The following is a 12,168-nucleotide window of genomic DNA, read 5'->3' as shown; positions in this document are numbered from 1 at the left end:
AATCTCAGGGCCCATAAGGCCATGGGAGGCTGCTTCCCCCGCTGTAGCTCTCAGGATTAAGGAACTCAAGAAAGGAAAGTAAGGAGTCAATCCAGTGAGACAAGGCCACATGTCTCTTCTGAAGCACCAGCTGTGTGCCCTCAGCCAGCCATTTCCCTTTGGGGTGATGTTGTCTCCCTCTGTGATCACTGAACCCTCGTATCTTCTGATGCTTGGGCACGTGAAGTCTGGAGACCAGGCTGAAGGTGAGCCGCCTGGATGTCACTGATACTCCTCAAACAAGGGGCCCATTCCCTGACTGGCTGAACACTACAGGGAGATAAAGGAGGAAGTGAGACGAAGGGAGAAGAAAGGGAGAGGGGAGGCCTCTCGTGTCCTGCTGCCTCCCTGTGGGACTTGCCACCCTGTCCACCCCAGCAACCTGCCCTTCAGACTGAGAGCAGGCACAGCCCCGGAAACCTGCCTAGGGAAAGAGCCTAAGCACTCAACCGCAGAAATCATTTTCCAAATGGGAATTCATCCGGTCCATCGGTTCCCTGCCAGGCTATTCCCAGAGCCGGATTCCACTTTACCAACCCAACACACACCCACCACCACCACCACCATCACCACAGGGTACACCATAAGCATGGTTTCTTATAGTAAGAACAACATAGTCTCTTCAAAATACAAAAACATCATAACCACGCGGGTGCACAAATAGGGACTCAAGACCCAGCTATGCCATCTGTGGACACCAAACACACAGACACACAAAACATGATGTCGTGTACACACACAGCAGATAAAACCCAACACGGAGGGCAAGGTCAGCGTCTGCCACAGTCCTTCGTTCACTGTCACCCAGCAAGCCAAAATATTTGGGCCTGAAACAAACCCAAGGCTTTTCAAAATGCCGCCAAGGGCCATGTGACTGTTTGGGGACCCAAGGAAGCCATGCAGAGTAGGAACACCCGTAGGTAGCGCACAGAATCTGTGTGTCCCCCCTAATTCCTGTTCACCTTCTAAAAGGGGGCAGAGCCACAAGGCAGTCGGTGTGCAGAACAGGAAGGCATACATGGAGACGAATGCGTGAGGTCAGATGGGCAGGGTTGGCCGGATACCGCTAGGCACAGGCACGCCCTTCCACACGACCAGGGCAAGCCGAGGACAGGGGCCTGACTTGACAGGGAAGGGAAACAGGCAAATACAACACTTAATTAATCCGCACCTATGGCCACCCAGCCTAGATACCCACCCAATTACATTCCTGTCTCTTATGACATGGGACACCTGAAGGAGAGGAACTCCGTCTGACCCTGGACCCAGATTGCTCCTCCGAGCCCTTCTGCCTTCCTCCACTTCACGTTCACCCCCATCCATGCAGTCATCCCAGGAGCCTTGTGTGAGCACCTACAGTTAGTCCTGCTGACAGATGAGAACTGAGAGGTGCCCAGCCCCATGCCCAGCACAGCGATGCTGTCTACTCCAGAGCATGAGCTAGACAGCTCTTAGGGCTCCAAGGCAGCCAGAGGACAGTGGCCACGAGTCCCAAGGGCCTTTCTGTCCCTCCCAGCCCCCAAGCCTGCCCGGGTCTGACCCCAGTGGAAAATGTCAGCTGTCTCCAGACCCTCTGCCAACAGTGAGCCTGGGCCATAGGCAGGCAGGCCAGGCCTCAGTCAGCCCATTCCAAGTCTCAGGCCAAAGCCCAGGTCCCTGACACTGCCCCAGCAGGTTCCAGGTTACGTACCTTCTAGGGCTTTCCACCTGCCATTTGGCCCTCCCGACCCAGGACAAAATACAGTTCCTTTTCCGAGAATCAATGACCTGCTTTTCCTGCCTTTTTATTTTTAAGTTAGTAATGACTATCCCAATGTCCAGAGCCTGGAAGAGGGCAGCCACCTGGCATCAGCCACCCCCATGGTTTCTAAGTGGCTCCTTCTCTCCTTCCTGCCTGGGCCTCTCCCAGGTTTTTGATGTCCAATAGACTCAGCAGATGGGTACACACTTTCCAGTACCCTGCCTTATAGGGAGGGTCCCAGGGCATCTGTAGGGGATCTGACTCCAGACACTCTGTCGAGGAGCCCAGTTCCAGTGCCAAGGAAGGGTCTCCCCAGGTCTGCGGCCACTTTAGCCATGTTGCTTCCAAGACTACTGCACAAGAGCTGAGAAGTCCAGAAGACGGGAGTGGAAGCAAGCGGGAGCCCAGCAAACAGGATACTAAGTAGTCTGCTTCCTTCCCTGTCTTCATCCCCCTGCTTGGGGGTCTGCCAGAAATCCGTTCACCTCTCCTGGAGAACCAGGTCAGGCTCGCCTGTCACTACACACCTGTGTCACTCCACACCAGTGTGCTTAGGTGCAAGGTGGCACGGGTACACACCCACAGATATCTCCAGCACGATTCACAAGCACAGGCACATGTGCACACACACACGGTACCCACACATCTCTCCCCGACCACCTCCAAGACACAGAAGCTGTCTCCCCAGTTGTCTAAGTGCGATTTGCCTCAGAGTCTCTGTAAGGAGTCCTATCGGGGTACCTAGGACCTCACGTTCCTCTCAAGGGCTGCTCCACACCCTAGTAAGAGAACAAGGCCACTTTGCAGGGAAACTCAGATGCCCGACCTTCCAGATATCCTTATTTCTCCAACCACAGTGCCGCCCACCCAAACACCCCTCCCACACACACACACAGCCCACAAAGATTGACAAGACAGGGACGTGAGTAAAGACTCTATCCCAGTGCCTCTCCGCTTCAGCCTCCCAAGTGGTCCCCAGGATCGGGGTGGGTTGAACCCCAAACATCAACTGGAGCCTTACCGTGGAAAGTGTTCCGTGTGATCTGTCCCCCCATCTCAGGCCGCCGGCAGCTTGGCCACCTCCGTTCGGCCGGCTGGCCTCGTCACGGAGCAGCCCTGGAGGCCAGCTCCCCTCCTCCTTCCCCCTGCCCTCCCCCGCGGCCAGCCGGCATGGCAGGGCCAAGCGGCCCCTTTTGCGCCCCCACGCTCCTCTCCCTCGTGCATGCACACGCCTGCCCGCCAGCCAGCCGGCCACACACACACACCCCCTGGTTGTGCTTGCCGCCTCCCAGCTCCCACCCACTAGGAGCCTCCCCCACCCCCGTGCTGGTTCAGGCAAGGGATCTGTCATGTTTATTTACATAAGGAGGAGGAGACTGGAGGCTTCCTGAAATAGCCAAGCTCCAGAAAGCGCTGGAGATGCCCCAGCAGAACACACACCATACACAGACCTACACATGGAAACACACACACACACACACACACACACACACTGTCCCATGGATATGGAGATATGCACAACACCTCCCCTGTCACCCAGGCCAACAGCCATTCAGTATTCAGGGGACATCACATGCCACTTACATGCAGATTAGGGGTAAAGCCAAGGGTGGGATCAGAGCAATATTGACTTTGCCCTGCCCCGAGGATACCGCAGTCAAGCTAGGGAGCTTCAGTGCACAGAACTCACATCATTTCTATCTCCTCCTTCCAGACTCTCTCACAAGGATTAATTCCTTCAGTCCTCGCAGGCTGACCCATGAGGTCAACATCAATACTATTACCAACAGGTACCACCAGCATCTCCCAAAGGCCAGAAGACCAATGAAAAGAGAGTTAACTAGAGGATAGCAGGGCTGGGGCGAACCCCAGGTAGTTTGGTGCCGGAACCCGGGCTTTTACTCCCATGCCAAGTTATCTTTTTGACCACATACATTCACACCCTTGCGCAGCCACACGGACTTGTACAGTATGTCTGCATCATGCCACGTGTCTATGAACAGACACGTGAGCATGTATGCACAAATATAAGTGTAGTGCAATTTCTAACTGGTCTTAATAGTAAAAACCCAGAGTCAGATATCAGGATAAATGATGGAAGATCAGAGAAGTAAAGGAGCCAGCCACTAGAGAGACTTCTTACCTCTACCAAATCCTCAGACTGACAAGGGCAAGATCCTTTCTCCAAGAATCCTCAGACTGAATGCAATGAACTCCGGTCTCCTCTCACCTTCTATTCCTCTCTCCTCCCAGCCATATCACTTCCCATCTCCACCTCCCTAGTGCTGGGATTAAAGGTGTGAGCCACGACCACCTGGCTCAGTTTTTCTTTTAGACAGATTTGATCTCATGTAGCCCAGGGTGGTTTTGAACTCATGGAGATCCATCTGTCTTTGTCTCCTGAGTGCTGGGCTTAAAGGTGTGTGCCACCACATTCTGACCTCTATGGCTAACTAATGTGGCTAGCTCTGCACTCTGATCTTCATGCAAGTTTTATTTGTTAAAGCACAAACAAAATATCACCACACGCTTGTGCGCACACACACTCCTAAGTGCCACCATGGTGCCCACTTACCCATCTCCTGCCCAACACACTACACGCATCCTCCTACAGATTCACACAGCTTCTGGAGGAATCTTAGGGTGCAGCATCTGGCACCACCCTGCACCTAAGGAAAAAGGAAGCACAGACAGAGGCGGCAAGCGAGGCTGGGAAGGGAAATCCTAGCCCTAAGCAGCAAGCCCAAGCTGCCATCAAAAGGGACAAGCCATGCCCTGAGCACTTACCGTGCACAGAACAGTGTGTGAGCCGCTCTTATACCCATTTTACAGAAAAGGGGTGAGTGTTCTGAGAAACTAAGCATTTGCCTGAGGATCCCAGCACGTCACAGCAGAGCCAGGACTCCACCCTAGGTGGTCTGGGAAATGCTCTCTCTACCCATCACCCTCTGTCCAGAATAAACACCTCTCCCAGGACAGGGGAGAGTTCCCATCTTCCAGGCCCTCTTATGGTTAAGGATCTAGATTCCCACATAAAGATATACATGGGGAGTCAGGGGCTGAAGAAAAAGCTGGGAGAAACACGGGGGAAATGTAGGGGCTGCCCTGCATCCAATGGAACTCAGGTATGAGCATGTGTGAGGTGCTCGAGACACTGCTGTTGCCCACACACGGCACACACACACCAGTCTGACAGAAGACAGCAGGACGGAGAACACAGAGGGACACTGGGACCTGATTGGTCTCAGCAGTTAGGAAGCTGGGCGGGCCCTGGGTGTGAGTGCCCACAGCCTCCATGGTGGTTCCCTCGGCCAGGGACTTCATTCGGAAGAAACTATGGCTCTGAATTCTATGCAAGGCAGTGTGCATCCCTTCACACTGGTACATATTCACTGTGGTTGTGCACACACACACTTCCCTAGTCCCTTTCTATGCGGGGAAGTGGCTGAGGCATCTGACCATCCCATTCATGGGATCCCAGTCATAAAGACAAACCTCGCACTCCTTATTCCAGCATCCCCCCCCTTTTAAGCACATGTGTACGGGATGGTGAGTCTGCATGTGTGACTATGTTCACATGTGCATGGGGACTGCACATGTGTACGGGTGCATGGTGAGTATGCATGTGTGACTATGCTCACATGTGCATGGGGAGTGCACATGTGTACGGGTGCATGGTATGCATGTGTGACTATGTTCACATGCGCATGGGCAGTGCACATGTGTACGGGTGCATGGTGAGTATGCATGTGTGACTATGTTCACATGTGCATGGGGAGTGCACATGTGTACGGGTGCATGGTGAGTATGCATGTGTGACTATGTGTTCACATGTGCATGGGGAGTACACATGTGTACGGGTGCATGGTGAGTATGCATGTGTGACTATGTTCACATGTGCATGGGGAGTGCACATGTGTACGGGTGCATGGTGAGTATGCATGTGTGACTATGTTCACATGTGCATGGGGAGTGCACATGTGTACAGGTGCATGGTGAGTATGCATGTGTGACTATGTTCACATGCATGGGGAGTGCACATGTGTACGGGTGCATGGTGAGTATGCATGTGTGACTATGTTCACATGTGCATGGGGAGTGCACATGTGTACGGGTGCATGGTGAGTATGCATGTGTGACTATGTGTTCACATGTGCATGGGCAGTGCACATGTGTACGGGTGCATGGTGAGTATGCATGTGTGACTATGTTCACATGTGCATGGGGAGTGCACATGTGTACGGGTGCATGGTGAGTATGCATGTGTGACTATGTGTTCACATGTGCATGGGGAGTGCACATGTGTACGGGTGCATGGTGAGTATGCATGTGTGACTATGTTCACATGTGCATGGGCAGTGCACATGTGTACGGGTGCATGGTGAGTATGCATGTGTGGCTATGTTCACATGTGCATGGGGAGTGCACATGTGTACGGGTGCATGGTGAGTATGCATGTGTGACTATGTTCACATGTGCATGGGGAGTGCACATGTGTACGGGTGCATGGTGAGTATGCATGTGTGACTATGTTCACATGTGCATGGGGAGTGCACATGTGTACGGGTGCATGGTGAGTATGCATGCGTGACTATGTTCACATGTGCATGGGGAGTGCACATGTGTACGGGTGCATGGTGAGTATGCATGTGTGACTATGTTCACATGTGCATGGGGAGTGCACATGTGTACGGGTGCATGGTGAGTATGCATGTGTGACTATGTGTTCACATGTGCATGGGGAGTGCACATGTGTACGGGTGCATGATGAGTATGCATGTGTGGCTATGTTCACATGTGCATGGGGAGTGCACATGTGTACGGGTGCATGGTGAGTATGCATGTGTGACTATGTTCACATGTGCATGGGGAGTGCACATGTGTACGGGTGCATGGTGAGTATGCATGTGTGACTATGTTCACATGTGCATGGGGAGTGCACATGTGTACGGGTGCATGGTGAGTATGCATGTGTGACTATGTTCACATGTGCATGGGGAGTGCACATGTGTACGGGTGCATGGTGAGTATGCATGTGTGACTATGTTCACATGTGCATGGGGAGTGCACATGTGTACGGGTGCATGGTGAGTATGCATGTGTGACTATGTTCACATGTGCATGGGGAGTGCCATGACTGCATGCGTGACACTGGCATCTTCCTCGCTCGTTCTCCACTTTGTCGAGACAAGATCTCTCACTTGAACCCAGAACTCGGCAAGCCGCTAGTCCAGTTAGCCAGTTTGCTAGCCCGTCTCTGCCTCCCAACCTCTGGGATTCTGGGCAGCCAACAAGCCTGCCAAGCTTTTACATGGCTTCTGGGGGGCCAAACTCTGGCCCTCATGTTTGGACAACAAGCACTTTATGCGCTGAGATCCCTAGCTCCCACCTGCCTTTTAATAGACCTAGCTGGGCCTTGGGCCACCGACCAATTTCTCCAATAGGGCAACCTAGTCTTCTCATGGCTCAGCATCCCAGAGACCGTCTAGCCTTGCTTATTGGTTGGCTCCTGCTTTCTTCCACTGGAAATGCTCTCCCTACCTGTGCCCCATCCTGGGAAAACCTCTTCCAGGAAGCCTCCTTCCGGCTGCAGGTAGTTCCCCATTTCTGGAACTTGGAACTTGTCTCTCCTCTAAACTCTGCAGCTATGGCCCTCCTAATCCTTGTCTTATTCTTCCCAACACAGACAGCAGGGCCTAGTGAGGGCCTAGTCTATGTGTCCCAGATTCTTCTGAGTGGAGATCAACAACCTAAGGCACCTAAACCCACAAACACTGAGCATCTGCTACCTGCCAAACACTGACCTGCACAGTAAGGGTGAGATGTGATCCCCAACAGGCAGATCCTAGCTCTCGGGGGTCAGAGAGAAACAGACGTTTCTCAATTAGACACCTTGCAGAATAAAAAAGGGGGGGCGGTTCTGAAGCCAGGGATTCAGGTTCTAGCAAGCTTGAGGCAGGTTTTCCTGAAAAGTGCCCAGAATGGGGCAAGATACGTTGATTCATGTCCATGTGCTGTGGAGGTGGGCCAGGGAAAGGCATGCTGTGGAGACTCAGCACACATGTGCAAAGGCCCGCGGGCTGTAAGGAGCTAACATACTCAAGAAGCAAGGCTGTGTGGGCAGAGCTGCTTCAGCGGGACAACCCTAGTGAAATGTGTCATTGGCAAGACTTGATGGGCCAGGGAGACGGACACGGGCCTGGAGAAGCAGAACCAAGATCAGGCTATTTCCCTGAGACACAGGCTTCAGTGGGGGAGGCAGCAAGACCAGATACACGTGTCTAAAAAGGTCACTCTGCCATCTGGTGTGGGGCACGCGTGGGAAGAGACAAGAGGTGCCAGGGAGGAAAGCAGCGGTATCCGGAAGGATGGGGCCAGCACCTGGCTTGCCCTCACTCCCCCTCATGCCTTGTAGAGGGGGTACTCAGAAAATAGCTCACAGTAGAATGGGGGTCCTTCACAGGATGGGGGTGCATAACTGAGAAGTCACACAGCAAGGATGGAACAAGTGTGGCCAGGGAGCCCAGTAGTCCTTCAGGTGGGCAGTGGCAAGTGAAACAGAAGCCAGGCGTGGTGGCATACACCTGAAATTACAACACTCAGGAAATGGAGGCAGGAGGATTGAGCTTGAGGCCAGCCTGGGCTACATCCCTAGAAACCTGTTTGGTAGGGTAGGGAAAATTTGAGAACTAGGGGTCACCTTGGTGTCTCCAGGACTTCTAGAACAGTACCACCTAACAAACGGTTTTTCCTACCTGGTCCGCTGCCCTTTTCTCAGAAGGAAGTGGCAATGTACCCTACTCCAGAGCAGTGTCCACGGTTTTCTAGAGGACGCAGCATCCCTTCCTCGGGGTGGAACCTGAGATGCATCCCTACGAGGTTTTATTACTGGGTACCACATAAACCTTTACTTAATCAAAGGATTTTGCTTACTAAAAGAGATAAAGATAGCAGCACTCACTCACTCACTCAGCAAGCTCCCCTGTGCACCTGTGGACCAAGGGGCAAGCAAGACTCAACCCTCACCCCTCAGCAACCAACAGGCAGGTAGATGGAGCCTGGGATCAGGAAACAATTACAGGTCACGGGGCTGGTGTCAGGGAAGGGGCTTCCGTGGCTGTAGGTAAACAGCTCAGTGTTTCATTCCACAGCCGCACTGAGCAGAGACTGGGAAAAGGGTGAGCCACGCTGTGGTTGGAGTAAAGAAGGCCTTTCCTAGGCTCATGTGTCTGAGCATCTTGCCCACCTTGGGCTGCTGCTCTGAAGGCTGAGGAATCTTTAAGGAAGTGACACCTCACTGGAGGAAGCAAGTGAGTCTGGCCTTGATGTCTTGATGTCAATCCAACAGAACCTGCTAACAGTGCTTCTACCGGCTCAAGATGCACCCTGTGCTAGGTAGGTGGCTAAGGGTTTGTACACAAAACCTCAGCCGATTCCACAGCATCCCTTCCCTCACTCTGCAGGGCATAAAACAGAGGCTTCAAGAGGTGACACTAAAGACAGGACTTGTCTTCTTCCTTTCCCAGGGAGTGGAAAACACCCTCTGGTCGCATTGGGGGAACTTCAGTCTCCTGGGTTCTTGGACCTGTGTAGCTGTCAAGACCCTCTTCCTGGAGAGTCCTTTTTTTCAAGGATGGCCATGATAAGGTTGCCATGCCCTAGTGGACAGCCCCACAGCCATGCATGTGGGCAACCCTAACTGGACGTAGAGGGCTAGATAGGTAAGTAGGAGGGGGTTCTTAGGGGGGTGCCCAGCATATATACATATATGAAATTGTCAAAGAATAGTTTAAGACTATTATAGGGGGCTGGAGAGATGGCTCAGCAATTAGGAGCACTGGCTGCTCTTCCAGACGTTCTGGGTTCAATTCCCAGCACCCACATGGCAGTTCGAAACCACCTGTAACTCCAGTTCCAGGGGATCCTATACTCCTTTACTGGCTTCTGTGGGAACCAGGCATGAACATGGTACAGACATACATACAAGCAAAATACTCATACACATAAAAAATAATAATAACAGCCAGGCTGTGGCGGTGCACACCTTTAATCCCAGCACTCAGGAGGCAGAGGCAGGTGAGTCTCTGTGAGTTCGAGGGCAGCCTGCTCTACAAACTGAGTTCCAGGAGAGGCAGAACCAACCAAGCAAACAATAAATAATAAGCAAAGATCTTCTAGGAGTGGTGACATGGCTCCGTAGCTAAGGGCTGACCAGCTGCGTTCCAGTAACACACATGGAGGAAAAAGCCACCATGTTACAGGTTATCTTCTGGCTTTCATACACACGCCACGGGGTGCCTATTTAAGCACACACACATTCAAACATAAATGTAAAATTAAAATATATATATATACTCAATAAAAGAGAAGAATTAGTTTAGCTAAAAAATAAATAAATAAAACAAATAAAATAAACGAGGCCCTCCTCACAAGCCCTGCCTGTGTCACTCTGTCTGCAGCTTCCCTTCCTTATGGGCTTCCACGGTGGGCTGGACGCTCAGCTTTTCTTCACTCCATCCTTCCTCATCCTTGTGCCCCATGAATGAGAACTCCCCCCTCCCCCCACTTTCTAAAGCCACCCATGCAGAGCCAAAAGCCAAAGGCAGAGCCAGTGACTTGCAGAATGAAACAGCAAGTTCACCCCCAGAAGCACTGGCTAGGACTAGGAAAACTGCCTCCTGGGGACCAAGGGTCCAGCCCCCGCCCTGAAGCTGCCAGAGGAGTCCCCCTTACAGAGGTAGCAAAGGGGGCTCAGAAAACTGTGGGCTTTCTCAAGGCGGCACAGCGGGTGCGGACTTGAACTCAGGACGGATGTCCTCTGTGGTTGTATTTAGAGTCGCAAATAGGCAAATACAGAGTAGAGATAACAGACGAACCTGGCTGAAGGAAGGGCGGAGATGTTCTCATTAATGAGACACAGGAAATGGCTGGCATGTGGAGAGACCAGAGAGGGAAGTGGTCTGCTGGGGTGGAGCTGGAAGGCAGCTCCAGATGGTTTACAGTGTTGGAGGGTTTGTTTTGTTTTGCTATCAGGGACAAAGGATAATTTGATTGAGATGCTGAGTCACCAGGTGCTTAGGGCTTAACAGAGACCTGCCAGGGCCATCCTCCCTCTGCTGACCTATTAGGCCGGTCCTGGAACTGAAGAATCAGGAGGAGGGAAGCCCACCCCAAACTCCTTCTTTATCCAGACCCAAGAAAAACACAGGTTGCTACCTGGAGTCTGAAAGAGAACGGCAGAGCTGAAGACAAAGAGGTGGAAGAAGGGCAGAGACTACAAAAGCCACAGTGTAGAGAAACGGGAGCCATGGAGACCAGAGGACACTGGGACAGGTGCCCTAAGCAGTGTCAGCTGCCAGCTGCCCGTGATGATGGGAACACAACAGGTGCAGACGCGGGGGTGGAAACTGAAAGGGAATCTGAGCAAACAACCTGGAGTTGGGTGCCCCTCCTAGCTCCTCCCAGCCTCGGGCTCATTGCCAACAGCACTTTCTGAGACCCTCCAGGACACAGACACCTGCTCACACTCCCCAAGTCTCGCAGGCAGCCTAGCCACCCTGGACTATACAGAGGGTTCACCATCCATGCCAAGCAGAAAGAACCCAAACAAGGAGGTACCCAGATCCTTATGCCCAGGACAGTGTGTGCCAGCTGGAATCCACACCCACAGAACCCCCAACTGGAAGCAAACATTTGACTGTGATAAGATCTTTGTCATTCCCCGGAAAGGATGGATGTACCCACCCCAACCACGTGGAGATTGGGAGCTTCGGCCTTGCAGCTGCACAAGCTGGCTCTGCCATCACATAGACAGGGCAAACCACTGAACTTCTCTGAGGTTCTGTGGTCACTTCTCTAGTGGGGACATGAGAGAGGTACTCATGAGGAGCAAGGATACCTCTGCAAGGCAAGTGCCTGGCCACTGTCAACTCAGGAATGCAGGGGAAGTGAGGAGTGATGGTCTCTGCCCCACCCAGGGAAAGGAGTGACTTGGGATGCTGTATGTGAGCGGGCCGTGTGTGAGCGGAGTGTGTATGAGCAGACCGTGTTTGAATGGACCGTGTGTGAGCAGGCCATGTGTGAATGGACCGTGTGTGAGCGGGCCGTGTGTGAGCAGACTGTTACTCCAGGCGGGAGAAACAGCGGACCTGCTTCAGCAAGTGCCACCGCCTGTCACCAACCTTGACTCAGCCCTACACATCCTTCACCCAGCACAGCACTCAGGCTTCCACGTTACAGACACACGCCTGCTATATATGTAAATGTCATGTCAGAGGACTGGCCAGCAGCCAGTTCGTCTAAGAAAGAAGATTAAGCTTTGTCCCTTGTCACCTGGTTAGTGCTCTGGTTTTGGTCAGTGCGAAAGTCAGCCCTTGTCCCAGTCACAA

The 12,168-nt window shown here is 52.6% G+C and overlaps 1 protein-coding gene across 2 annotated transcripts in view; it reads right to left on the bottom strand.

Moving 5' to 3' along the window:
- Positions 1 to 12,168, bottom strand: part of Neurl1 (neuralized E3 ubiquitin protein ligase 1) — a 79,574-nt gene that overhangs the window by 27,464 nt on the left and 39,942 nt on the right. The window contains exon 1 of one of the 2 annotated variants that reach the window (XM_075974335.1): positions 2,802 to 2,985. The exons of the other annotated variant lie outside the window; for it this stretch is intronic. Coding sequence (XP_075830450.1) covers positions 2,802 to 2,835 — 34 coding nt within the window. The 5' untranslated portion in view covers positions 2,836 to 2,985. Of the gene's footprint in view, positions 1 to 2,801; positions 2,986 to 12,168 lie in introns of those variants that run through there. 2 annotated transcript variants of the gene reach the window in all.

Source organism: Microtus pennsylvanicus, chromosome 5, assembly GCF_037038515.1.
Source record: "Microtus pennsylvanicus isolate mMicPen1 chromosome 5, mMicPen1.hap1, whole genome shotgun sequence".
NCBI lineage: Eukaryota > Metazoa > Chordata > Mammalia > Rodentia > Cricetidae > Microtus > Microtus pennsylvanicus.
The sequence above is the reverse complement of the archived record's forward strand: the minus strand, read 5'-3'. Positions and strand labels throughout refer to the sequence as shown.